The sequence below is a fragment of the Anopheles coluzzii genome, chromosome 2 (genome assembly GCF_943734685.1).
Source record: "Anopheles coluzzii chromosome 2, AcolN3, whole genome shotgun sequence".
Classification (NCBI taxonomy): domain Eukaryota; kingdom Metazoa; phylum Arthropoda; class Insecta; order Diptera; family Culicidae; genus Anopheles; species Anopheles coluzzii.
The window spans coordinates 98,940,142-98,964,958 of NC_064670.1; the positions used below are offsets into that span (position 1 = coordinate 98,940,142).

The following is a 24,817-nucleotide window of genomic DNA, read 5'->3' on the forward strand; positions in this document are numbered from 1 at the left end:
AGCTTTTCAAAACTTACCTAGCAGTGATGTGCATGCGACGACCATCGATGTCGGTCGAGTTTTGGGCCTTGCTGGCAAAGAAGCCTTCGTACACGACAAAGTTGTTCATCTGTGGAATCTTCTTGGACAGTCCTGTGTGGGAATAGAGTAGAGTAGTAGTCGTTCAGTACAGGAAGAAAGCTATGATCATAAAAATCTGAGTGTCTATATGAATTCTTCAAGATTCGTTTGAATTTCTGAGTCTTGTTTCCTGGTTGTAAATGTATGGCTAATGGATGGTTATAAATTATGGATATTTTTAAACGATATATTCCTTTTTACAACTATTTTCCTCTATCCCTAACCCTCCAGTAAGGACGTGAGCTATCATTGAAAGCACTTATTCATTCCAATCGCACGCTGCACGCTCCTTTCGCGTGCCGCCGGTAGCGCAGTGCAGCGAAATCGCGTGATTTAAACACCATCCATCAGTGGTGGTGTGCTCTTCAAAAGCCTACATATAGCAACACCCAACAACACCGCTCCACTCCCTCAGTTATCGGAGAAGCGTGCGGAACCAAAGAACCATCGCGCTGGCCATTTCGCCCCCGACAAATCACGCACGTCGACCTTATCCGTGGCGTTTGTTGTCGGTGTGGCGTCGGTTACACCCTACAGCGCGCCCTTACCGTAATGCTTCTGCAGGAAACCGAGCAACTTCTCGGACGGCCGATCGATCGCCAGCTCGTCCGGCTGTATGTTTTCCTCCCGCAGCATATGCTCGAACAGTTCGCGGCCAAGACCGCCGCGCTGGCGGGACTCGTGCACGTAAAAGTCGAGCACACACGGTGCCGTCACGTTGACCGTTTCGCCGGACGGATCAAACACGTACAGCGATTTGCGGCCCACCTTCAGTATGCCGACGACGAGGCCACTAAAAGAAGAAAAAATAGATCATTATAGGTAATTCTTCAGGAAAGGGAAAATGATTGAAAGCTATCGGGGAGCAACTTACTTTCTGTCGTTCGATTCAAACATCAGATAGATGTGATGGTCCGAGTTGCGCAGCTTTTGGGCGGTCGTTACCGGAACGGAAAGGCCCTGTGCCTGTGCCGACATCGAGCCGATCGTGTTAATGATCTCCGAAATCTGTGCCGTAGCATCGCTGCAAAAAACAAAAAAAGGCATAAAAAGAGTATGTAAAGGGCAACAGGGAATTATTTTGTCTATATATCAACAACAAAAAGAGCATAGTTTGCATAGCATAATTACACACTAGCGGACGGAAGAGAGTGATAATCGAATTTTGATCGCCTTTCGCTTGTTTTGGGCAGGAGCATGGGCAAGAGAAAAACTAACAACACCTTTCCTTCCGGCCATAAATCATTTGCCACCTTGCACCGACACACCGGCACAGTTTTCAATCGAAACAACAACGAAAAATACTGATCGTGATCTAATACATGATGGACTGCTGCTGCTGCTTGTGTCGGAAACACCCGTCGCATGCTAATGCTCATCAACACTAACAAACCCAGGGGTGCCCGAGGTGTTGAGCTTCCGCACGAACAAAACAAGGTGTTGACGTGATGCTACACAGAGCCAACAAAATCCAAAAAAACAACAAGAAAACCCCTTCCCAGACACACCTAGATGCTCCACACCCGGTATGATTAATGGATTCGCTAATTTTGGAAGTGGGCAAAAATGGTCACAAACACGTGTTTAAACTCTGTGTGCAGGGCAGCGTTGTGCGCAAGGAGTTGTGCTCTGAGTAATGGTGCCTTGTTTTGGACTCGGGACGATTGTTTCATGTGTGTTTTTGGGGGGGGACAAAACAAGATTTAATGTGCAATAATTATGGCAATAAAAATGATAATCACTAGGACATTTTGGGGAAGTTGAGGCTAGCGAGAACAGAATTGGGAGTATAGTGATACGAATACCTAAGAAAATGAGAAACTTAAAATGACCTGAATACTGATTTGGGCTTTATTTGATTCAATTTCATGGCAGTTTTTGGTTGGTAGTGGTTCATAAAGCTGAATATTTTTAAGTGCTTATCTTCATTTATGTGGTTATTTATTGCTTTCCACCATTATAATTTGCACATTTTGCTACAAGGGACGCTCCTAAGAAGATCACATATCAAAAAGAAGGTGTCCTTTAAAAAACGGAATATCTCCTTCAAAGTTGAGATCAAATTGAGATCAGTTAGCTATGCAAAAGTATTTTTAGTATTTTCTGAAAATTAAACTGGCTTCAGCTATTCTTAATTTGGCACCTTACTAGAGCAGAATATGATTTCTATAAGTCGTCTAAACTGTATTAAGCCCAACACCAAATGTCAATAAAACATCTTCACTTTCGCAATTCTCCTGGGCCTGGGTTTGGCAACAGGAATGGAAACACTGGAACAAAAACACACACAAAAAATGAGAAAAAAAGTCCAAAGCGATCGTAACAATAGAGCAATAAATTTTACCACATTTTTGGCACGCGGAACAGCGGAACAGAAAGCGGGCAAATTTCGCTAATAGCTTATAATTTCGCCATCATTTTCACAGAAAGGTGGACACACCGAAAGCAAGGGAAACAGCAAAAGCTATCAACGCAATTGTCAACAGCAAAGAAGGAAGTAGAATAAAATTGTGTAATAAAAGTGAATAGGCTTAACTTTCCGATCCGAGGAATGAAAGACTAATTTGCTGCCCACGACGCGGGGCGCTCAATTTGGTAGTAAGCATGAAACTAATTTGGCAGATTTCGTTGTTTGTGACGTGAAACTAAACCGTGAGAAAGGCAATCACCCAAAAAAAATGTAATAAAAAAAATGGGATATTTATAAAATTACTACTTACAGTGCAACGCGGCGGGACTGTGCAACGAAGCCGGTCGGGAGCAGCGAGTTATTTATCCGTACAATCCGTGCCCGGAACAGAGGATGCATGTTGAAGCGGAACTCCATGATTTTGGAATGGTTTTTTGTTTGTTTATTAGTCACACAATTAGTCACCGATTGCGTTCAATATCACTTCACGCGCACTTCACAACACACTGCCAATAATCAAACACCGTCGCGTCTCACTAAAGGCCAGTTAGACCAGTAGAGCTTTGCAGTAGTAATAAATAGGTAAATATTAATATCACAAATGATTGCGCTCCGTTCGTTTGCGATGTCTAGCGCCGGTAGCTTCCCGGGCGAACCGTCCTAATACTTCGAGCTGGGAGGAGAATGAATTCTTTCCTCACTTAACGACGACAAATTGAAACTGAAATGCAAAGAAAAAGAAAAGAAAAAACACATCGGGAAATGAGAAAATGAACTCACTCTCTGCATCAACCACATTCGTCTGTGCTCTACAGTGCTCTGTGCAGGCTAAGGCAAAGGAAATGGAAATGAAAATGGAGCAAAAAAAATATCGTAAAAGTTATTAAAGCTTAGAAAAATGAGTTTTCCTTTCCACTTTCTTTCCCTAGCTCCGGTGCTACAGCCTTTTTGTTTGTCCAGCAACTAAACCTTCCCCCCTACAACCTTGGCTACGTTACATTTGGCTGACTTTACGACAGGTGCCTACCGGCATCGGACCCACCGCGAGAGCGTGTGTTTGTCGCTTTCGGTCCGCTTGCTTTTCACCATTTGCGGATAAAAGAGAACCACAACATCGCGCACCCGTCCATTGACCCGATTTTCCCGGCCCGCCACACAATAACGCGTCGTCCCTTCTTTCCCAGCAAAGGGTGACATTCATGAATATTTAAGCCATCAATTCAAACGTAATACGAGTGATATTATGAGTAAAGTGAAGGTAGTGAGAGCTTTTTTTCTTCTTTTTTTCGGAACGCTCTCCAGAGTTTGGTTGATCCAGTTTGGTCCGGTGGATCAACGGAGCGATATGTAACAAAATCACCCCACTAATAAGACCGCCCCAATGGATCAATCACAAATCCAAATCCCAAGAACAAGCATAATAATTCCCGAATAATTGTGTTGACTCGCTCGCATTAAAGCTCTGTTGGAAGTTGGCTAATGACAGTATCGATTAAGCATTCATCCATTTCTTAAACCACTGTTCACTTTGTCTGATAAACTCGTCGTGCTGTTCGTGAGACTCCTTCTTTTTCCCATTCTGCTTTAAAATTCAATGCATTTTTCAATTACACACCATTCGATTCGAGCTCGCGTTCGCGCGGTGGAACATTGAAACGGCGCAAAGAAAAAGGGAAAGTATGTTATAGCGTAGCACCTGCGGTCATCGATGCTGTCGGCCGTAGCCCGACATGATGCAATAATTTCCACACGAACGAGCAAATGCACAAATCGGGAAAAACGCGAACTTGAACTCGTTCGATGGCCGAGGGACACCGGGGGACCACCATTTCCAAAAAAGGGTGGTGCAAGAAGAGAAAGGAAATTAATTCAACTTTCATCTGGTCCGGGGTGGTATAGTAGAAATTGTGTTTCTAAAATGAAAACTAAAAAAATTGCATTAAACATTTGATGGAAATAAATTAAAGAAACGATACTCCAAGAGGGCTAAAATGCCAGAAAATACAAATTCATATTGATTTCTTGAAGGAAACCAACCGAACGAACCAAATCAAGTTGAAGGAGAAGTAGCTAGTAGTCTTGTAGCTCCGTCTTAGCACTCGAGCACACCCCAAAGAGTCAAGTTGAAGGAGTCATGCTACATTTCCCCTATCGTTGCTTTTTTCCTCAACACCTTACCTTTAGGGGTGGGTGACCTAAAGTGAAATCCTTTCCTTACCCTAAGCGAAGGACATTTTTACTACTTTCATTAATCGATCCTACGATGATGTTTTTTGTTTTTTTTTTGGCACCCTCCAGCAATAAAGGTTCTTCGCAGTAGCTCCCCCAGCACTGCGATCGATAGACTTGCTGGTGGATTTATGAAGGAATACACGTAACGGAACGGTAAGAAACGCTACTTCACAACCTCCCCACGATGAGCACGGATCGATGGTGATGGATATGTTAATTAGTATCGCACCGCAGCTGGAAATAAAATCACGTCCAAATAAGTCGCCGACTTGCCGACTACCAAGCAAATGATGACATAAATGAGCTGGGGTCTGTTGGTAGGGGGAACTGTTTTGTTGCGCTACTGGCTTGCGTGGATGAATAAACCTACTGCATCATTGTGGCATTTGGAGCTGAGTTGTCTATTTGGTTGGCTAGAGCTTGAAACTCGTCAGTTTTCGTGCTGCTACTCTAGTTCCGGATTGCGTCAGGAATATACAAAAAAGGAGGTCATAATTCGGCACAGAACAGAAGTTCAACACTGTGAAGCTTCCACAGGGGGAGGTCACACCATTTTGAGTCGAACTTCAACCCAATCCCAATTCCCAAATAAAAGCAATCCAGAACAATTGAGGTTGCTGTCTGCATGGAGTGTGATGTGTAGCATAGAAAAGTCATGCTACCATTTCCAACCAATAGATATCAGAGGATCTATTTTTCCGGAAGCCATTGCCTATTGATTGACACTAAACGGCCCCCGGGTTGTGTAGCGTTTGCCATTCAGATACATCCCGATCAAATCTGATCTATCGACTACTACTTGTCTTTGGCCAGCGATCCGTAACGTCTTGTGCGTTCGGGCATGACCGGTATGGAAACCAACCTGTCGTCGTCTTGTGTTTTTTTACGCTTGTCGTTTCCGACTGCAGCACCTGACCTGAGCGCTACCTTATAAGGCCGGCGCGTGTTCCAGCTGGCTGCACAGCTTCCGGATTTGATGCCGATGCAAAACGGCGGTTTATTAGGCAAAGCATTAAGTGCACTGTGAATGGTATTGAATATCCAACCGTCGGTTAAAGGGGAAAGTGCACTTGATCGAGAAGGCGAAAGACGATGAAGACATGCCACGACGAGTACTTGAGGATGGTTGCTACAGTGCCTAAGGTTGCGGCTCTAGATGTTGGTTCATTCCACTTCAGTGGTCGATGGTATCTAAAGCACAACCCGCAGAGGAGAAGACATTTTCCACTTGACCAACATTCAGCACACGCCTAGCTGCTACTTCAGACATATCTCAAGAAGCATTCAGCAATCTGCATACGTGTCTGAGGTTGGCTGAAGCATTCAGTGAGAACTTCTTCTTACAGAGCTTACAGCTTCTTCACTACTACGAGTTGAATGACACACTGTTAGCGATTAATCTCTTTTCGCGGTAATAAATAAATAATAGGAGAAAAGGTTCGCTTGATGATGCCTTGCTAATAATAATCAAATCATCCAAAGATAAGGTCGGTGAAAAGTGAAAGCGTGTGTAGTAAATTTTCCTTTTCACCCTCTCGTACCTTCCGTACCACTGTCTGTGTTGTGTGTATTCATTAATCGTAAACCGATGTGGCGTTGGAGCATATCAGTGGAGCGAAAGAAGAAGCTACAGCTGGCGGTGTTTGTGTTTACCTTTTTTCGTTGTTATTTTCCACCCCAAGATCTTAATTACATTCAACTGTGCGGTCTATTATAATCTTTACCGTACTCAATACCGGTGGGGCGAAGGCGCAGTTTCTCCGCTGCTGTTGCACGCCACGAGTTCCCAACTCATCCCCCGCAACGGTAAAAAGTCGGAAAAGCCTATTTTTCTCTGCCCTAGTCCAGGGGAAAAAAAGATGAAACGCGGGCAATGGGAGAACGGTTGTTCAAGAAACTGCATATGGGAGTTTTTGTTATTTTTATACCACTCTCATTCGTGCACCAAGGGCATTTGGAAGGAGAGGCTCGATAAATATAACGCGCTCGCGCACTGCCCCAACGACCACGGCACGGCATGATAGCGCTGGCATGGAATTTCAGACGAGATAACGGACGGTGGTGCCGGTTGGTTGTTTGCTTGTTTATTTTGGTTGTTTTTTCGCATTGCTACGTCTGTCACCTTTCCCCACCAAGTTTGCAGTAAATGACGTGGAGCTTAGAATACCAAACCATACGGATGGGGATGGGGACAATATTCGCAAAACGCAATCCGCTACATTAACACACTCCCAATCAACAATCTAGCGATCCGTCTGGCGTGGAAAAAGAAAGATTTATAGTTATTCGGAGCCACCCCAATATTGCATGACTTCTCGCGTGTGTCGCAGACGTAATGACGACGGCGACGACTCGGTCCGGCACGTTCCTTACGGTTGGCTAAATCCCGTCCAACCGTCTGAAGGTACGTGAGTCACCGCACACAAAGTAAGGGGCAACGGAGCCAACAGTGGTTCATATTTATTTGATCCAACAAACCCAACAAGACTCGCCCGGGTGTATGAGTCACGAGGATTCGTTCCCTGGTTGCCTGGTCGCCCCGCGGCTTGGTGATTGAAACCCGATACCCCCGGGGGCGTGAAAGACCGCAAAGGGACCATGTACCCCCGGTACGAAATAACAACAACCCCAGACCATTCCGACGGCAACCGGGCGCTATTGGGCGTCCCTTCGGTGAAACCCTTGCACACTAACACACACCAACAACCACACCAAACATTTCGTTAGAGACAACACTACCGAGCGCAGAAAAGGGGAGCACAACATTCAAACACATAAAAATTCCAACTTCGAAACGTTGTTTTCCCTCTATCCCAGGGGTGGGACACCGAAATGTAGGACGACTTCTGAGGGAACCGATTTTTCCACCAACTTAACAAAACGTCTTGAGCGACTTTTCCAGCGCCTCCTGCCTGCTTGTTGGTTGTTGTGGCAACAACACCAGCGAATGCAGTACGGCGTGCGGCATCACTAACACCCACTGGTTCGACACTCCAACACATTAGCGTGCTTGCGTACACAGACAGATACACACACACACACACCGTCACGAGGTAATTGAGTGGTTTTTGCGGTGCATTTGCATTTGTCGTTTCTTTTTGCTTTTAAAATCCGCTTATCTTCCTGCTCAAACAAAATTACGATAAAGTAACAATCACTTCACTGTTCACAGCACACTACTGTTGCGGTGTCTGGCTCACAAGGCTTCACAGAAAAAGGCTACAAGCATCTGTAGCACAAAGGGGTAGCACACTAAAATTCCACTATGGCGCTTTCTAATACACGGAGCCCGTGTGCTCGCGGCGAAGTACAAACCTTTCCGCCTGGGACGTTCAACACGATTTGAGCGAAATAACTAGTGCACGGCATTCAACGCGGTTTGACTGGTGTATTAAGGGAGCGTGGGGCACAGAGGAGACTCTCTTTTCTTGCAATTTGTTGAGTGTATTTGCTTACAATTTAATTTGTTGGAGAGATTGATCTAGGTCATAGTTGTTAGTTGTTATTTTGAAAGAGGATTGAAAAATGAAAGGAAATTCTATTACATTTAAATTGAATTCCATGAAGAAGGAAACACAATTTCTTAACACCAACATTGAACTAACAACTTCACCTTGTGAACCAAATCGATGCTTAAAATTTTATAAACACTTTTTTTTAACTGATCCACATAAATTTAATATAAAGAATATTCATTTTTAGTACTACAACATGCGTCGTTCAAGAAATGTATGATCGATTTATAAAAATATTACCCATTGCCCCACTATCCCATACATCTCCTATGGTTTCTTGAGATTAGAGAGAGTGAAGAGAGTACTCCAACAGTTTGATGGAGCCCCCGTGAGATTGTTAGAGCGAAATACATTCCCATCTGCTCCATGCGATTTTTATGGAGCGCTCTTCTGTCTCTTCAAACAATTTTCTAATGCCGACACACATTCTCTCTCTCTTCTTTACTTTCCATCGCTCTCTCTCTCTTCCTAATTGTCCATTGTATCGTTTGTGTGTGTTGCTTTGTGGAGAGCGTTAATGGTGATGGTGGTTTCGAAAACAATCCCCAAACAAGGGGGAATCGCACTCTCCAATACTCCAATCGTACACAAAAAGGGCCGAGAGCCACCCTTCTTCCCTCCATACCTTTCCACCGCCTTTTGTTGTACTTTCCCATCCGCTTACCGGTTGCGGTATGTTTTGTCTGTCGAACGATGTTAACAGCTTCCGCCGACTAATCTAATGTTGGAGCAGGTAACTGTTTTGGACCGTACAATACTCGCCACCGCATCTGATGATGCGCTTTCAGCTGATTTTTCGAGCTCTTACTCTCCCTCTCTCTCTCTGAAGTCTATAACAGCTTCACTAATACAACTGCAATCGGTCTGAATTAGATGAGGCATCGAGTTGAGATGGAGAATGGTTAATGTGTTTTATGTTGCCCTAAATGTTAGAAGAAAGTCTTAAAATAAAGAAAGATTTTACCTTTTATATAAAAAATAATAAGAGTAATCTACTAAGAAAAGAAAAAAAATTGACATTTGATTGCAAGTGTTTAAATCGATAAAAAAAAAGATAAAATGTATTGGAAAGCCAAATGAATGTTTTCGGTATCAGTTCAGGTCCCAAACATTAAACTAAATCAACTTCCCAAAATTTGAAAGTAAACCACGCGAACGAACGCAACAAAATCACACCCATTTACCGTACTTTTGCCAAATTCATCAACAAAAGAAGTGGGCCGTTGGCTCGTCAGTTCATGGCTTACTACACCGCTCATTGAAGCATAAACCGGTATTCTGGCGTAAACGTTCGCTGATTGAGCTCGAAGGTTGCGCTTACGTCATGGGGTGTTTTCGCTTATGTGGCTAGAGAACGAAAGAGCAATAACAAAAAAAAAACACAAATAAACCTCCAAAACACCACCAGCAAGTGTGCCCACCACATCCGCTGCAACACGACAATCGCTCGATCCGGCAAACTGGTTTAAGCGGTAGTAAGGTGGTCACGATCTTGGTGTATCTTCGCGAGGTAAACCGGAAGGCGGATGCAGGATCTTCTCTGCTCCCCGGCCCGAAAGCTGCTTTAATTGCTAAACAGGCCAAGGCCATCCGGGTCACGGGTACGGGAGGGTAACGCATCTGTTGCCCAGTGTTACCAGTGAATTGCTTTTGATTCATCATGACGCATTTGTGGATGTTTTTTTGTTGTTGTTAAATAGAGACTGAGAAGCAGAAGTAGTAGTACTACCAGAAATGGAATTCAAACTGACAAACCAGGCAGGCCGTTTTGATATCTTTGTGGGTGTTATCGGTGCCTGGAGTCTAGACTTATCGATCGATCGAATTGAACCTCCCAGTGTGAAGGTGGGTTAGACGTCCTAGTCATCGGCTCTCGTGGGTGTTCGGTTTATGGCGATTCAATTATGACCTTAAAACGTATCGTGCATTTGCAAACAATCCAGAAACGTGACAAAATGCTTAATATGGATACATTTAAATAAAGTAGTATTCATCACAGATATCACCTAAAGGATGTGTGTTTAATATGCTGATAATGTGACAGATATACATTACATATATGGATGTATATGCCGTAATGACTAATGGAGCTCCAATCCAAAGAAATTCCTTCAAGTCATCATTTCAAATCGGTGTTTTTTGCATTGTTATGGCTGTCGAAAACTCTCCAAACATTTCCAGAATGCAGTCAGCGTCTTGCAATCCATACTAGAAACTTCTCCCACACGGACACATTTCGATCGTTCCGTGATCTTCTCCCGACAAGGTAAACAAGCTGCGGTGAGCTCTGACCAAGACGCCGATCGTCCCGTGAAGGAAAGCAATATATGTAAATAAAATACACAACTGCAAAATAAGCAAATCTCTGGTTCGATCACTCCAAACATGACGCCCTGGCGTCGTGACGAAACGCACGAGTCAGCATCATCCCCGCACAAGTCATCCACTGTTTCCGATCTACTGATTTTGCATTAAAAGGGGTTACACCATCCGGGGCCCGGGAATGGAGCTGTGGAGCGATGGTCAACAGCAGGGCGACGCTGAAGGGACGGCGACAGTTTCAAGAGCAACCGCATCACCATATTTGGCAGCACACGCAAGGTTTTGCGGAAGAAACCCGCGATAGTGTCTGCGTTGGCGCGCGCGCCAGCCCAACATGGCCATTTGCTAGCCGGGTTGGTGGTGGGGGGCCCCCGGTAGAATGGTTCGAGAAACATCCAAACGGGCATGACTTGCGTGTAATTAGATGCGGCGTCAGGCATGAAATGGGCAAAACTGCTGGAAGTTATCAAACGACGACAACACATTCACCCAACCTCGAGCAAGTTGACATTTCTATTCGCATTTGTCCGAGTGAAATTAGTTTCCAGCAGGTACGCACTCTCGCAGGGCTTTTTTCCTGGCGAGCAGGAAAAATCAATACTCATCGTGAGGACGAGGTCTGGGCGCCTTATACGCTTAAAAGCCGGCGAAAAGGTGACAAGAAGAAGTAGACCGCGGTAGGCGCGTTTGTGGGCCTGCTCCACCCCGTTCACAGCATCCAAGTGGGCTGGGAGGAAAAATCGAACATGGCTGCCGGACTGACTGTGTTTGGAGAGCCCGAGTGGAAGGAATGCTGACTGTCTGGCATTTCTTTCCTTCTTTGTATGCAAAAACCTTTTCCTCTTCGTCATTGAGCGTGTCGTAGAAGAAGGGAAAAGACTTAAACACATCTTGACTGGTAAAAATATCTACCGCGTGTAAGGGAAAATTTGATGATGAAAGAGAGCATGCTAGGAAAACGGAACTTACCAGATGATTCGCTTGTCTGCGGCAGCTTCTTCACTTGTTCACCCGTGAGTAGTTTATTGGTGGTTGAAAACAGTTTTTCTAAAATACAAAATTTTCACAAAATTCTTCACAGTAACGCTTTTGCACGATTTGATCAACCCGGTCACTTCGGCACGGCCTACTACTCTTTTACACCACCACCGATGTATGCAAACGCGCTCAGATGATGCTGCTGTTGCTGCTGGTGATGATAGCGATGACGATGATGATGATGTCACGGAGCACAGACACACGAGAGCGTGAACGCACCACAAAGCGCTGGGAGCGAGTAAGCCCAACGGCAATGGAATGATTTTTCACGCCTTACGCACTGAACGAATTTTCCTTAGTACCACACACTGTGTTGGCTAGCAGAGCACAGACAAACACTCACACAACTACAAACACACACACACATACGAGAAGAGAAAAGGGAAGTCACCAGTTACAATTTTCCCAAGAAATGTTTGAGCGGCTTTCTTCGGGGGAGCGAATTAGCTTTGCGTCCGCACGGTTCACGCTGTTGAGAAAAACTGAAGAGCAGCGTGAGAAAGGCTTAGCGCGAGACCCTACGCAAGGTGAGTCTCTCCGCTGAGAAAACAGTGTGTGATCAACTTTAGGCGACACCAGGCAACAGGCGTGCGTCACATTTGTGGCGCTCTTTCGGTTCAATGGTTCTTGTTGGGCTTCTTGAATTTTTGTTAGAAAAAAGTACTTCTACATTATCTCTACACTTGTTGGCGTGAATTAACCTTTGCTAAATTGATTGTGCATTGTGATGGATGACTATTTCTTTGTCAACTTCATCAAGTCATCAAATATTATTTTAAGTTAATTTTCTCAATACCAAAGAGGTGAAAGAAAGATTTTTTTTAATATTTCATCTTACTCTTAGGTTCAACAACAGTCTAATAACATCTTTGGCTTACTTTTAGTCACAGCAACACAATCAATTCTATGAATAGAACCACGTCCGGCTAGGTAAGAGTTTGTTGGTCTACCTTCAAAGGAGCAATTAACTTGTTTTCTTGATACATTGACCCCAATATTAGTTAATATTATGCTTCTGCTTCTTACTGCGGTTTGAAAGATTCGACATTTTTGAAACATTATATTTAATACCGGTTTTTTGCTCATTGTGCAGCAGTACTAAATTCTCTCAGCAGCTACGCACCGAAAAACGTGAGAGCGAGTACTGGTAGGCGCAATGTGTCACGCAACTTCTCGTACGCAACTGAAACAGTTTCGGCTACTGACCACTGCGCGTCGCTGTACGTGAAGCAAGGAGCGAAACTACACGTTATTTTAGTATTTTATTTTTTTCCAATCTTAAACACTAATAAAAGATTTTATTTTATAAATAAAACTGCTTGTTAAAATGCCATCATTAAAAAACAATCATATTAATTTTCTTTCTTTCGTGTATTTCTGTACGAGCTTCAATGAAAGTATCCAACCTCACTTGAAAACTACAAAATCCCGCATGTCGAAAAGTCTCTCAGCAGGACTTGTAATCGTTTCGAGAGCGAGATAGAGAGAGAACGAGAGAGATATACCTGCCTACTTTGAACCTAACCACGATCAAACGATACAGTACACCATTGTCCCATTGCCCTGCACAAAACAGCTCAGCAAGCGTTGCCCGTGATCGTCCCGTTCGTTTTCACTGCAAACAGAATCGTGAAACCTCGCGCATCGCCGTTGTTAATTAGTGTCCTCCCGTTTCTGCGGCCCGTGTGATTAAAAATGGCCGTCAACGTACACTTTACCGGTCAGACGACGGAGAACTTGTCGCGCATCGAGCTGCTGGCCTGGGTCAACCGGACGCTGCTGTCCGAGTTTAAGAAGGTGGAGGAGCTGTGCACCGGCGCCGCCTACTGCCAGCTGATGGACGTCCTGTTTCCGGGCTGTCTGGCGCTGAGGCGCGTCAAGTTCTGCACGAACGTGGAGCACGACTTCCTGAACAATCTGCGCATGTTCCAGAACGCGCTGAACCAGATGAAGGTGAACAAAGCCGTACCGATCGATCGGTTGGCCAAGGGCCGGTTTCAGGATAACTTTGAGTTTCTGCAGTGGTTCAAGAAGTTTTACGATGCCAACTACGATGGGAAGGAGTACGATCCGCAGATGGCGAGAAACAATGCACCGATGGGGTACGGTACGCCGAGTACGCTCAGGCCGACCCAACGGCTCAACACTGGACCGGCTCGGCCGGTTTCGTCTGGTCGGCCGGTAAAGCGGGCGGGTGACACGAACGGATCGGCGGGACGAAAGCAGGCAGAGGAGAAAATGGGTGCTGCTGGAGGTGGAGTTGGTGATGCTGCTGGAGGTAAGTGCGAGTGTTAGTTGTGTGGTTTAAGCGGATTAGATGAGTGTTAGTATCGATAACAAATCAAATGCTATCTGCACAGCACAAGCTGCCGGCGGAGAGAAAACGAACGATCGGATCAGTGCGCTCAGTGCGGAGATTAACGAACTAGCGATGCAAATGCAGAACGTGGAGATGTCGCGCGAGTATTACTTCAACAAGCTGGTACTGATCGAGAATTAGTAAGTGTGGATTGATTTAGATTACAGTAAGAAAGTGACATCGCATACTAATGCCGTTATTGTTTACTACTTGCAGCATCAACGAGCAACCAGAGGACAGTCAGGATGGTTTGTGTGCGAAGGTGAAGGAGATTATGTATGCCTCCACATAGCTTGTTCGTTTTGTTATCGTTTTCCATTTTAGTTTATTTTAGTGTGTTAATTTATTGGAATCAAATTGTCTTTAAATTGTTTATTAATTAGTTAATGTGTTGTGTTGCTTTTGCTTTAGCCAGCTACACATATGCGATACGCAGTTTAATAAAATCCGGTAGAGGTTGGAAGAGATGTTTTAAGTACGTTGTCTCTCAGTTGACTTTTATAGTGTGATATATATTTTATGGTGATTTTTAAAGTACGCTAAAGGATGCATTAGAAGAGGTCTTAAATGTGGTTCTCAATACTTAAAACTAAATCATAGAATAGGACGCTTTCGGGATGCATTTTCGGTACACAAAACTTCGCAACAAAAACTCTCTCACTCGCATTGTTTGTTGATAGAGCATTTTTTGTTTATTTAAAAAGAACGAGGGGGGGATTAATTCATAGTGACTTAAATTAAGAACTAAAATGACTGTTCCTTAGCGCGCGGCACCTAGCACACCTAGCGTGTGGAAGGTTCTGCCTCCTCAACCACTCTGGTGAGGATATCATCGTCATCATCATCATCATCAATTACTTAGCAGTGTAAGCAGACCTAGTAGTAGTAGTGAGCAGTGAGGCAGACGAAATGAAAAGGGAGAGCACTAAATCTTATGCACAACAAACAAGAAGACACTAATCCAAAAACAAAAAGCACAATCACACATTCCTAACACACGCACTGTTGTATCCAGATTGTCGCACATTGTGTGGTTCGTGGCGGTTTTGGTTCTCTTTTAATGTGTTTAAGTGTGTGGGTAGTTTCTTTTTTCTTTAGAAATTATGTGTTGAAAAATAAAAATTTCATCTGCTGCCGTTTTGCAGACAGGTGGCCGAGATGCACTTACACACCCCGTACACCTGTTGCAAGTCGATTAGCAAGCGAACTTGGATTTTTCAAACACGGAAATGCACTTGCACCTGTGTGCGCGGGTTGTTGCCTACCCCCGAAACAGGGCGTCTATTAAGAGGGATTTCGTTAATTAAACTGAATTAAAACAACGCACACACACCAAATACTTCATTCGTTCGTTCGTTCGTTCGTCCGTTCGAGTCTTCCTGCCCCCGGTCTCTTCCTTCCTTTGCACACTGGAAAGCGCGCGGGAAAGCCATAGTCTCGCGGTCGTGTGCACCGGGGCAGAGTGTGTACAAATGTACTACTACTACTTCTACTACTCCTACTACTGTATGCGCTTTATGGTGCGCCTTCTAACCGAATCACTTAATTGAAAGCCTAATTCAAACGAAGAGGAGCGGGAAAAGCTCGACCAAATCGAGCCCCAATCGAGCGGCGTTACACGTTAAACTTCTATGCACTAAACTTGTAAACTGAAACGTTTCTCAAAACACCACACAGCCTTTAGCGACGACGATGGCAAATAAAATTAAATAGCAAACTAAACTGAGGAGTTGAAAACGAATGTTTGAAAGAAGAACATTTGGGAGGGAACAAAAATAAACACCAAAGAGAGAGAGAGAGAGATAAAGATAGATAGAGAGAAAAAAAACTACTACTAATACACTAAATTCCAGCCTTTCGTCCATTCGGTACTAATCACACGATCCTCCCTGTGTGAAGCTCTTTTCCAATTGGAATCTTGTTACTTGCAGCTCCCTGTGGAGCGAACCCGAACAACAACAATAATAACAAGCGTGCCGTTTACTGCAGATGCTGGCCATTTGACGGGTACCGTTTGCCGATCTCTACTATCCTCTTCCTACTATCCGTTCTGCTTTCTTGTAGGTGTTGTGTCTAAACATCGAGCAAATCATCTGTGGATTGACACGTTCTGCTGCTGCTGCTGCTGCCGCTACTACTATCATTGCCACTACTACGGCTACTGTCTACCTCTACATTGGGGGGAAGAGGAAGCTAGACTACTAACTGCTGTTTATAATCCATTCTACTATTACACAATACATAGACACACACACACATACAACATGGATCACATTGGACAAGTGAGAAAGACACAGTGAGTTGAGTTGTGAGAGGACCAAAGAGAAGGTTCATGAAGGAGGAGAAGAGTTTGGAAGGAGAAGACTTTAAAAGCTGGGCGCACAAACTGTTGTGTTGTTTCCGGAGGATTTCCTCTCTCTCTCTCTCTCTCTCTCTCTCTCTCTATCTCTCTCTCTCTCTCTCTCTATATCTCTCTCTTCAAAATGCCCTATCTTCTTCGCACACAACATACACCACCTATTTCACCTTCTCAACATATCCCAGCGCTCTACTCATCAATCGCTTTGACTAAACCGCACTATACTCTGGAAGGAAATCTGGACAACAACAGAAAGAAAAAAAAATCCACACGTTACAGGTAGAGCGTACCCTGCTGCCGGTCGAACTGGTGCAGGTACAGCTTCTTCTTGGACTTTTCGGTCGACGATTTGTGGGGCCGCAGATCCCACACCAGGTTCGAGAGGCTGCGCGGCCGGCTGAGGCGGCGGGACTTCTTCTCCGGCAGCTTGCCCGAATCGCCCGACGTGCGGCCACCGCTGCGCGACGAGTCGAGCGTACCTTCGCGGGCGCCCGGGCCGGCCCCCGCCGCACTGGCCGACTTGGAGAGCAGATGGTTCTTGTCCTGGCCGGACGACTGGCCCTTCGGCGAGGGTGAGATCGGTGTGACTGGATGGGTGTCTTGCTGCGGTGTGGTCGCGGCCAGCTGCAGGCTGCTCAGGCTTTTGTATCTGAAATGGCGGGAAAAGTCACTCAGTTAGGAGTTGCATTTTTTTGGGAGTTTGTTTGAAGTCTGAATTCCTCTTACCGGATGTGAAACAGAGGACTCTGCGGCTCCACCGCGATCTCCTTGGGCGTGATGGCGATCGGTGGATGATGCACTATGCCTCCATTAGCACCACCACCACCGCTTAGTGGACTGATCGCGGTCGTGCCAGGTGTAGGACTCTTCTGATGCATCCCAATGCTGCTCTTGAAGTATAGCTTCGGCAGCGTTGGTCGTTGCCGCTTCTCCGGCAGCTTCTTGCCCGGTATCGTCTCGATCGGAGGCGGGATCGGTTTGTGATCGATCGGCCCGGTGGTAGTCGCACTGTGCCCACTGTGATGGTTATTGTTGATGGCGTTGAGGGCGTGCTTGGACGATGACTCGAGACTGTTGGAAGCCGTGTGCTGATGATGGCTGTGATGGTGATGGCCATGATGATGGTGATGATGCGCCTGCGGTTGCTGCTGCTGCTGTGACGGCTGTTGCTGGGTGTGGTTGGAGTACTTGATAATGTTGCAATAATTGTTGTTGCTTGTGTCGTAGTGATTGTTGTTGTTGTTGTTCAGGGCGTTCGATTGGGCCGTCTTCATGTTTTCCACCGTCTTGAGGCTGTGCTGGTGCGTCGCCGGTCCGAGCAGCACGTTCGAGAGTGGCGTCGTGGCACCGGTCGGCGGAGACGATCCACCCGGTGGCGGTGGCTCGATCGCCTCAAACTTGTACAGATTCTTGGGCAGCGGGGCCAACCCGCGCACGTAGTCGTAGATCTGGTCGATCTCATCGTACTCGTCCGCGATCGAACCGTTCTGGCTGCCACCACCTCCACCACCACCACCACCACCACTTCCGCTCGCAATCTCGGGCGAGTAACGGTTCGAATCACAGCTGCTGCTCTTCTTCAGCACGTACCCGTTCGCGGTCAGCCCGGACAGGGTGGAGGCCATCGTTTTGTGGGCGGCCGCGACCGCCTTCGCCGAGTCCTTCTTCTCCTTGTCCGTCAGCTTCAGGTCGATGATCTGCAGCCGGTCGCGCGCATCCACCAGCAGCCGCTGCGCCTTGTCCAGGAAGCGCGAGTACTCGATGAAGTGGTCCAGCTGCTCCATGTTCTTCGCCCGCTGTATCTTGATCTTCGCGTTCAGCGGCACCGACACCAAATCCATGTCCTTCTGCAGCGGCAGCGCGAATATCCGGTCGACCTCCACGCACCCGAGCAGCCGCAGCTCGGGCACGAACGGTTGCTTCAGCCCCTTGGGGGCGGCCCCGTGCACCAGCCGCACCGTCACCGGCATGCGCTTCTGGAGCAGATTGCGCACCGTGTGCACGCCGCTGATGCTGTCCTCCTTCGCGATCGGGGAAAACTTCGCTTTGGCTTCTAATGGCAGGCTGACGACCTCGTCCTTGGACGTGCGGCACTGCAGGTACTTGCCATTGTCTGAGATCGTGGTGAGTATTTCGCCCGCGTGCAGCGACTTGCTGTTGTGGTTGCAGCGCACCGTTTCGCGCACCAGCACGCGGAAGTTGCGCCGCCGGGACAGCTCCAGCACGCTCTCGATGCAGCGCGTCGACCGGCCGTCCTCGCTCAGCAGCTCGAAGTACCCCGGGTACGTCTCCGGTATCAGCACCTTCGGGCCGACGTGCGTGTTTTTGCGCCCCTCCTTGATTTTGATCGGCTGCGCGAGGATCTGGTACTTGCGGCCGGCGTTGAGAAACAGGGCCGTACTCTGCAGCGACGGATTGGACAGCGTTGGCACGCCCAGGCTGTAGTACTGGCCCTTCACGATCTTGCCGACGGCCGGCAGATCGCACTTGGCAAAGTCGCGCAGGTAGGCGGGCGGTGTGTCCGGCGCAAAGCGGGACGCGGCCAGTATGATCTGCCCATCGGTGGCGGCCATGCCGGCGGTCGGCTGGGTGCTGTTGCCCACGGTTACCGTCTGGTGCAGCCGCTGCTTCTCCTCCACGTGCGCGTCCTCGTCGTCCTCGTCACCGTCGTCGTGCTGACTGCCAAAGCTGCAGCTTGCCGAACTCGTCAGCTGCCCACCGTACGACGTTGGACGGTGGTGGTGATGGTGATGATGGTGATGCTGCTGCTGCTGCTGCTGGCCCGTACCGCTACTGTTCGTCCGGTTCCGGCTACCGGTCGGATCGGCGGTGTGCGTGACGGCGTGGGACGAGCGGCTGCGCCGGATGCGCAGAAAGTAGTTGGCGATCTGCTGCCCGATCGAGGTTCCGGAGCGTCCGTCCGCGGATGGGTCTATCACATTTTCGACCGATTGCGCTGACGGCGAGGGCCCGCGTCGATGCCGCCGTTGCAGTATGATGTTGCTGCCGCTGAGCGCCGTTTTCGGCGGTTGCACGGTGGCACCGCGGCTGCCGGCTGTACCACGGGGTGGATGCTCCCCGCTACTGTCTTGCACCGTCGTCGTCGTCGTCGTCGTCGTCGTCGTCGTCGTTGGTGTGGTTGTACAACCACTGCCAGACGATCAGCTTCTTGCTTGCTTTACAGAGAAGCAGGGTGTCTCTCAACACATGACCTGGTAATAAAAAGGGGGAAACAGAAAACAAACATCAGTACAGTGCACTACGAGAATTAGAGGAGCGAGATGAAACTTGGATTTGCCTTATGGTACGGTAGTTCCGTTACATGTGTCATAAAATTCACACATTTAACACCCACTCCCAGTGCGATCTCTCTCTCACTCTCTTTCACCCAAGCATGTAGGCTGCCCAAGACATTTACCTAATTATCAACAAATAGCCAAACAGGCTTTAACATCCCACAGCGATGACTTTCTTTCTCTCTCTGTGTGTGTACGTTTGTGTCTGCTCTAAAGACTCATCGTACGTGCAGCAGTCAGCAGTTGTGACCTACATTTACGGCCCTCCCGTCCGTGTGTTTCGTGGAATGAAAATGAATCCTCATCTTGCGTGCCGGGCCGGACAGAGTTCGTTTGAAAGTGTTTTAATACGTTAATTTCTATGCGTCAGGAGCTTCCGGTTCGTTTGTTTTAAGATGCAGAAAAGGTATGCACATCACTCCGGCAAAATGGGAAGATTTATATGCCCTTTTTTCGTGTCGGAATTATATGCACCAGTTTTTACTGTTACCCTCCCCCCTTAAAAAAACTGTGGGAAGCAATTTAAGGCCTGCAATTGCAATTCAAATTGACGCTTGTGTGTGTGTGTTTTTTAAACTCCCAAAAGCCTTAAAAAATTACTTTCAATTACATAAACACTCGGTGAATGATGAATAATTTTGTTCGCAATTTAAGAAACGACACAGTTGTCTACCACCATCTCTCCCTAACTCATCTTAAATTGCCCACCCTGAGACTCGTGCCCCCCCCCCCCCCCCCACGAGTTTTATGAGTCAGGCCTTTTTCTCCGGCCAGCCGGAAATTGGAAAGAGCCCGAGCTTAAGAAGCTGTTCATTAAAACCGTAAAGTCGGTCGGTCTGGGAAGGCTTCCTTTGCACGCCAGCCAAAGGATGTTGCTATTCTAAAGGCATGAACAAAAAAAAAAAGCCTGCCAAAGAAAACGGAACGAAAAGGTGTTCCGGGAGAGAAACAGGGGCAAGCATTATTTGTGCGGTTTTTTCATGAATAAAAATTAACGACACTGATAAAAAGCCCTTTTTGCTTCGCTCCATGGGGAAGGTGTGCACACGCTTGCGCCAGGATGTCCGGTGTGGGCAGTAGCAGCAGCAGCAACAAAAAAAGGACGTTCCAAGGCAAGCAGATGGCAATAGAGTTGCTGTCTGAGCGGTGGCGGAAAGATCTCAGGTTTCAAACTCCTTTTTTTGCGTATGAATCGGTGGACTCTTTCGCCACAGGTGCTTGGAAGGAGTGCCATAAAAACTAAAACCAGCAGCAAGGCACCACCCGGCGCTGTCTCTCTATCTCTCACTGTCTCTCTCTATCTTTCTCTCTTTCTGTGTGTTTTATGATGGTCCTTTGGCGTCGTTCGGAACCGGAACCGGAGATGCTTTCGGTCGGAGCCCGCAGGAAAGGGTCTGGGTGGCAAGCAAAGAAATGCATTAAACTTCTCCCGGCCAAGTAAACCAAGATCTGTCGAAGGATTTTGAGTTTTATGAAGGCCTGAAGGCACTAACTTGTATGGAGCTTGGAGGTGTAGCAGCAGCACCAGCAAAGGAAGGCAGGGCAGGTGTGATAAAAACGCGTAAGCGTAAGTAAACCCAACCCCCCCACCAGGCAAGCATTCCTCCAGCGGGCGAGCCAAACGAATGACTAGAATACTCAGCGAACCGGTTGAAGAAGGTCCCACCAAAGCGGACATCAAAGCGGACGACACCAGCGTGAAAGAATTCATCTCAAAGAAGGTGAGGTTTGTCACAGAGCAGCACCAGCATCAAATGGCGACGACTGTAACGCTTCTGGTGACGGTGATGATAATTATTAATTAGCGGCGGGGGGGGGGGGGGGGGGGGGGGCTACCGGCCACGGCGGTGGTGAAAGGATGTGTAAGCTACGCACAAACCCTTCAGGTGGACACAACAACGACTGGTAGAAGCAAACAAATAAACAAACAGGCACAAGAAAAAACTCAACTTTGTTATCCTTTATCGGGTACGGGTGTTCTGTGGGCGCTGGGTAACCGCCGTACGGACAAAGAGAGACCAACAAGTACCCTTGTTGAGGAGCAACAAAAAAAAAGCAAGTAAGGGGTTGGTGAGGTGTTTGTGAAGAAAAATCTCAACCTCAGATGGGCTTGAACCGGATTCTAATTAAAGAAAACGGTTTTGCACATAGCCAGCGGGGGCCGTCCGGGAATATCCCCGTGGCGTGTCTTCAGCAAAAGAGGGCGGGGGTTGCTCACACCTGTTCGATGCCCCTGCCGCCATGGCCCAGGCCGGTGACACCGGCGGGAATGTGTGTCCCCATAGAAGCGGATCCGTAATTAAAAGTTCTCCATCAAGACTGGGCTGGGTTCTTGTTCGTTAGGTTGAGATTTACAGTGGTTCTCGGTTGTTTTTTTTTCATAAAGAGAAGCGGATTATGTGATAAGGGTGTGCGGGGTTGCTTGTTACAGATACAGGGTTGACCATTAATTTGAGATGAAAAGAACGAATTCAGTGACCTTTTTTAAGTAAAAACATGGTTAAAAACTGTACTTATTGAGAAGTATAACACATCCACAGACGTGCATGAAGACTGCACTTAGACTGCTAGTAGTAATTGGTTACACAGTTTAATGACATTAAGTGTGGTAAGGCACACCCTGTAAAATACAGCCAGACAACCTGTAAACTGTAATTGCAACCCCTTCCCAGGATCTAAGTTGGCTGAGGTTTAGGGTTCTTGCTTTGATTTATGGAATTATGTTACACGACTAAAACGATACTCTCCTTTTCTCGCCTCCTCTATATACCTCTCTCGCTCTCTCTCTCTCTCTCTCTCTCTCTCTCTCTCTCTTTCTCTCACTCTTTATCTACCACATTCAATATCATTATATCCTAGAAAGACAACTTTAGTATGAGACTCGTTGGTTCTCTATTTTCTGCTTCTTTTTTCTCGTCTGCAGTTTAGTTTACCCCGCTTTGCAACCAATTCTTCGTTTGATCGTCGTTTTTCACAATCCACAACGTGTCTCGTTAAGCTTAATGAGTGATGAGCGAAGTTGAGCGTGTTTTATGGGACGGATTTTTCTTTAGAAACTTTTACAACATAAACACAACAACAAGGGAAGGGACTATTATGTACGGTTAGAATTACTGTTACCAACACTCCTTTTTTACAGTATTATTTGCTACTACCAACCACCCTAAACCCACCCACCGGCTGTCTATTGGTGGTGGTATTAATCTGATTCACTCCCTGCTCTTTATTGCTCGCGCGCTCCCGCCGTCCTTGGAATGTCGTGGACCATTGCTGTCGTGGCGCCGATCGCTGTTCCGGCTGTCATTTACTTACGTACGTATTTAGACGTTAAATTAACACCTCATTCCCCCCATTCATTGGCGCATAGTCGTTAGTAGCTCAAACCGACACTCAAAGCACAGAGGGTGGAGGAAGAATGAATTCTTTTCTCCGACTTTTGGAGCCTTTTGCTGGCGGGCATAAGGTAGAAGCGAAAAAAAAAAGGTGAAAATGAAAAGTCAAACCCTTGTTTGGTTCGCAAGTTACGCGTTGCGGGAAGGACAAAGGACATTATATTGTGAATAGCCGGAACGGTGTGTATTTGTCTGCGTGAGCAATAAAGCATAAACTTTTATCACAGCTCGCGATCGCCAGAGAAAAACACAACCGCAACCGCCCTTTTTTGTTGTTCATTTCGACCGAGGAACAATGTGCCAAAGGCATTCTTTTATTTGTAGAATAGAAAAATAATAGAAAATGATGCGTCCGCCACAAAAAGAGCAGAAAAACTTCGTCTTCGTGTCAATTTGAAATGAAGCGTAATGGAGCCTGAAGGATTAATTCCACGAAAGGATTTTCATAGGAAGTACGGACAACAAAAGGATAATGTTATGAGCGGGGTCATCGTGGAAAATGAGGTTTAAATTTGTCCCGTTTTTTGGAATGCTTCATTTTCAATTTCTTCAAACAAGAAGGTTTGTGTCATTTTTTGTTGTGATGGCGTGATGGCTTTTGGGATCGCGATGGAAGGTTCCATGACAGAATTGAGCACCGTGACCCTTGCTGTAAAGTAATAATTAAATATTTAGAGGTATTTTAGGGCGAGAAAAAATGTATTTTGCTTTACAAAAGTGAGAAGTTGAATATTATTCGAAAATAATCTACGAATTGATTGCATTCGTTACGATCTACTTAAATAAATTATAGTAAATATATTTAACTCCACGTACAGTATAGAAAACTGTGTCAAACGATGTCCAGTTAACATTAAAGACATTTATAATAGATAAACTGCTATTTGAAAGCACTCTTTAGGTTATTTTCCCTTATGATTTGGTATCATCTTTTCATGGAAAATGGAATCGCGAGTGTCGTGGTCCATTATGGGGACATTTCCCATTCAAAAGTGCCACCCAAAGCGAGGCTAACCATGACAGTGTTAATCTGTACTTCTAGTGCACAAAGTGCAAATAAACTCATTCATCCAATAGCCTTGCCAGTTAGGGGCACTGCACCAATAGATGATATTGAAAAGGGAAATGCTTTTTGGAGGGATTTTTTTACACCCTACAAACAGAGAGAAACCATCCAACGGCAGCAAAAAAAATGAAGCTGGTCAATACACTTTCCATCGCTATGACACACACCACCATCATGGTCATGCTCGAAAGCACTCCAGAATGCAGATGAGCACTCGGGCACGTGTGCTTAAATAATAAAGCTAGCACCGGTGCTTGCTGCACTCTCCGAAAAAACAAGAAGCGAAATATACTCCACATCGGTCCGATATGGAATCGAGAGGGTGCAATATCATTCGGAATCAGTGGTTTGACTTTTTTCTTTCCATCAAAGAACGTTCGAACTCTACCGCAAGCAGTTCTGGCTGTAGCTCTAATAGGATAGGAAGAGAATTTGTACTGTTTTTGCTTCAACTTTCGTTCGTATTAGAGAGTTCAACCAACAGAGAGCATCATCATTTTCATATTTAAACACTGGTGGTGAACTGAACCGAGGCTACGGTGCACGCTCGTTGCTGTGTTTGAGTGAGGACACTCTAGATGTATAGCCATTTTCCGCGTACCCATAATCGTTATCCCGTTGTCCTCTTTCGCGGAGGGGGGATGGTGGTTTTTGGCTAAGTACCTCAACGGTTGATTTTCCGCTGGTTGAACACTTGATCGAACTTGA

The 24,817-nt window shown here is 46.3% G+C and overlaps 3 protein-coding genes across 4 annotated transcripts in view; 1 reads left to right on the forward strand and 2 right to left on the reverse strand.

Annotated features, from left to right (window-relative positions):
- The window catches only part of LOC120947541 (alpha-tubulin N-acetyltransferase), a 600,156-nt gene extending 588,029 nt beyond the window's left edge, over window positions 1-12,127 (reverse strand). Inside the window, exons 1-5 of one of the 2 annotated variants that reach the window (XR_007452150.1) lie at window positions 11,569-12,127; window positions 2,841-3,251; window positions 995-1,144; window positions 669-913; window positions 18-132 (exon numbers count right to left, since the gene is read on the reverse strand). Coding sequence is in view for 1 of the 2 variants with exons in the window: in XM_040362945.2 (XP_040218879.2) it covers window positions 18-132; window positions 669-913; window positions 995-1,144; window positions 2,841-2,947 (617 nt within the window). In the remaining variant the exon portion in view is untranslated. The remainder of the gene's footprint in view (window positions 1-17; window positions 133-668; window positions 914-994; window positions 1,145-2,840; window positions 3,252-11,568) is intronic. The other variant, XM_040362945.2, reaches the window with a different exon arrangement.
- Window positions 12,128-13,159: 1,032 nt separating this feature from the next.
- Window positions 13,160-15,749, forward strand: LOC120949117 (microtubule-associated protein RP/EB family member 1-like). Its single transcript, XM_040366142.2, has 3 exons — window positions 13,160-13,915; window positions 13,998-14,136; window positions 14,213-15,749. The coding sequence occupies exons 1-3, from the start codon at window positions 13,333-13,335 to the stop codon at window positions 14,286-14,288; spliced, it is 798 nt and encodes a 265-aa protein (XP_040222076.2). The 5' UTR covers window positions 13,160-13,332; the 3' UTR covers window positions 14,289-15,749.
- LOC120949116 (midnolin homolog) overlaps window positions 14,896-24,817 on the reverse strand; it is a 90,512-nt gene continuing 80,590 nt past the window's right edge. Inside the window, exons 4-5 of the mRNA XM_049607288.1 lie at window positions 17,082-19,567; window positions 14,896-17,004 (exon numbers count right to left, since the gene is read on the reverse strand). Coding sequence (XP_049463245.1) covers window positions 16,629-17,004; window positions 17,082-18,928 — 2,223 coding nt within the window. The 5' untranslated portion in view covers window positions 18,929-19,567 and the 3' untranslated portion in view covers window positions 14,896-16,628. The remainder of the gene's footprint in view (window positions 17,005-17,081; window positions 19,568-24,817) is intronic.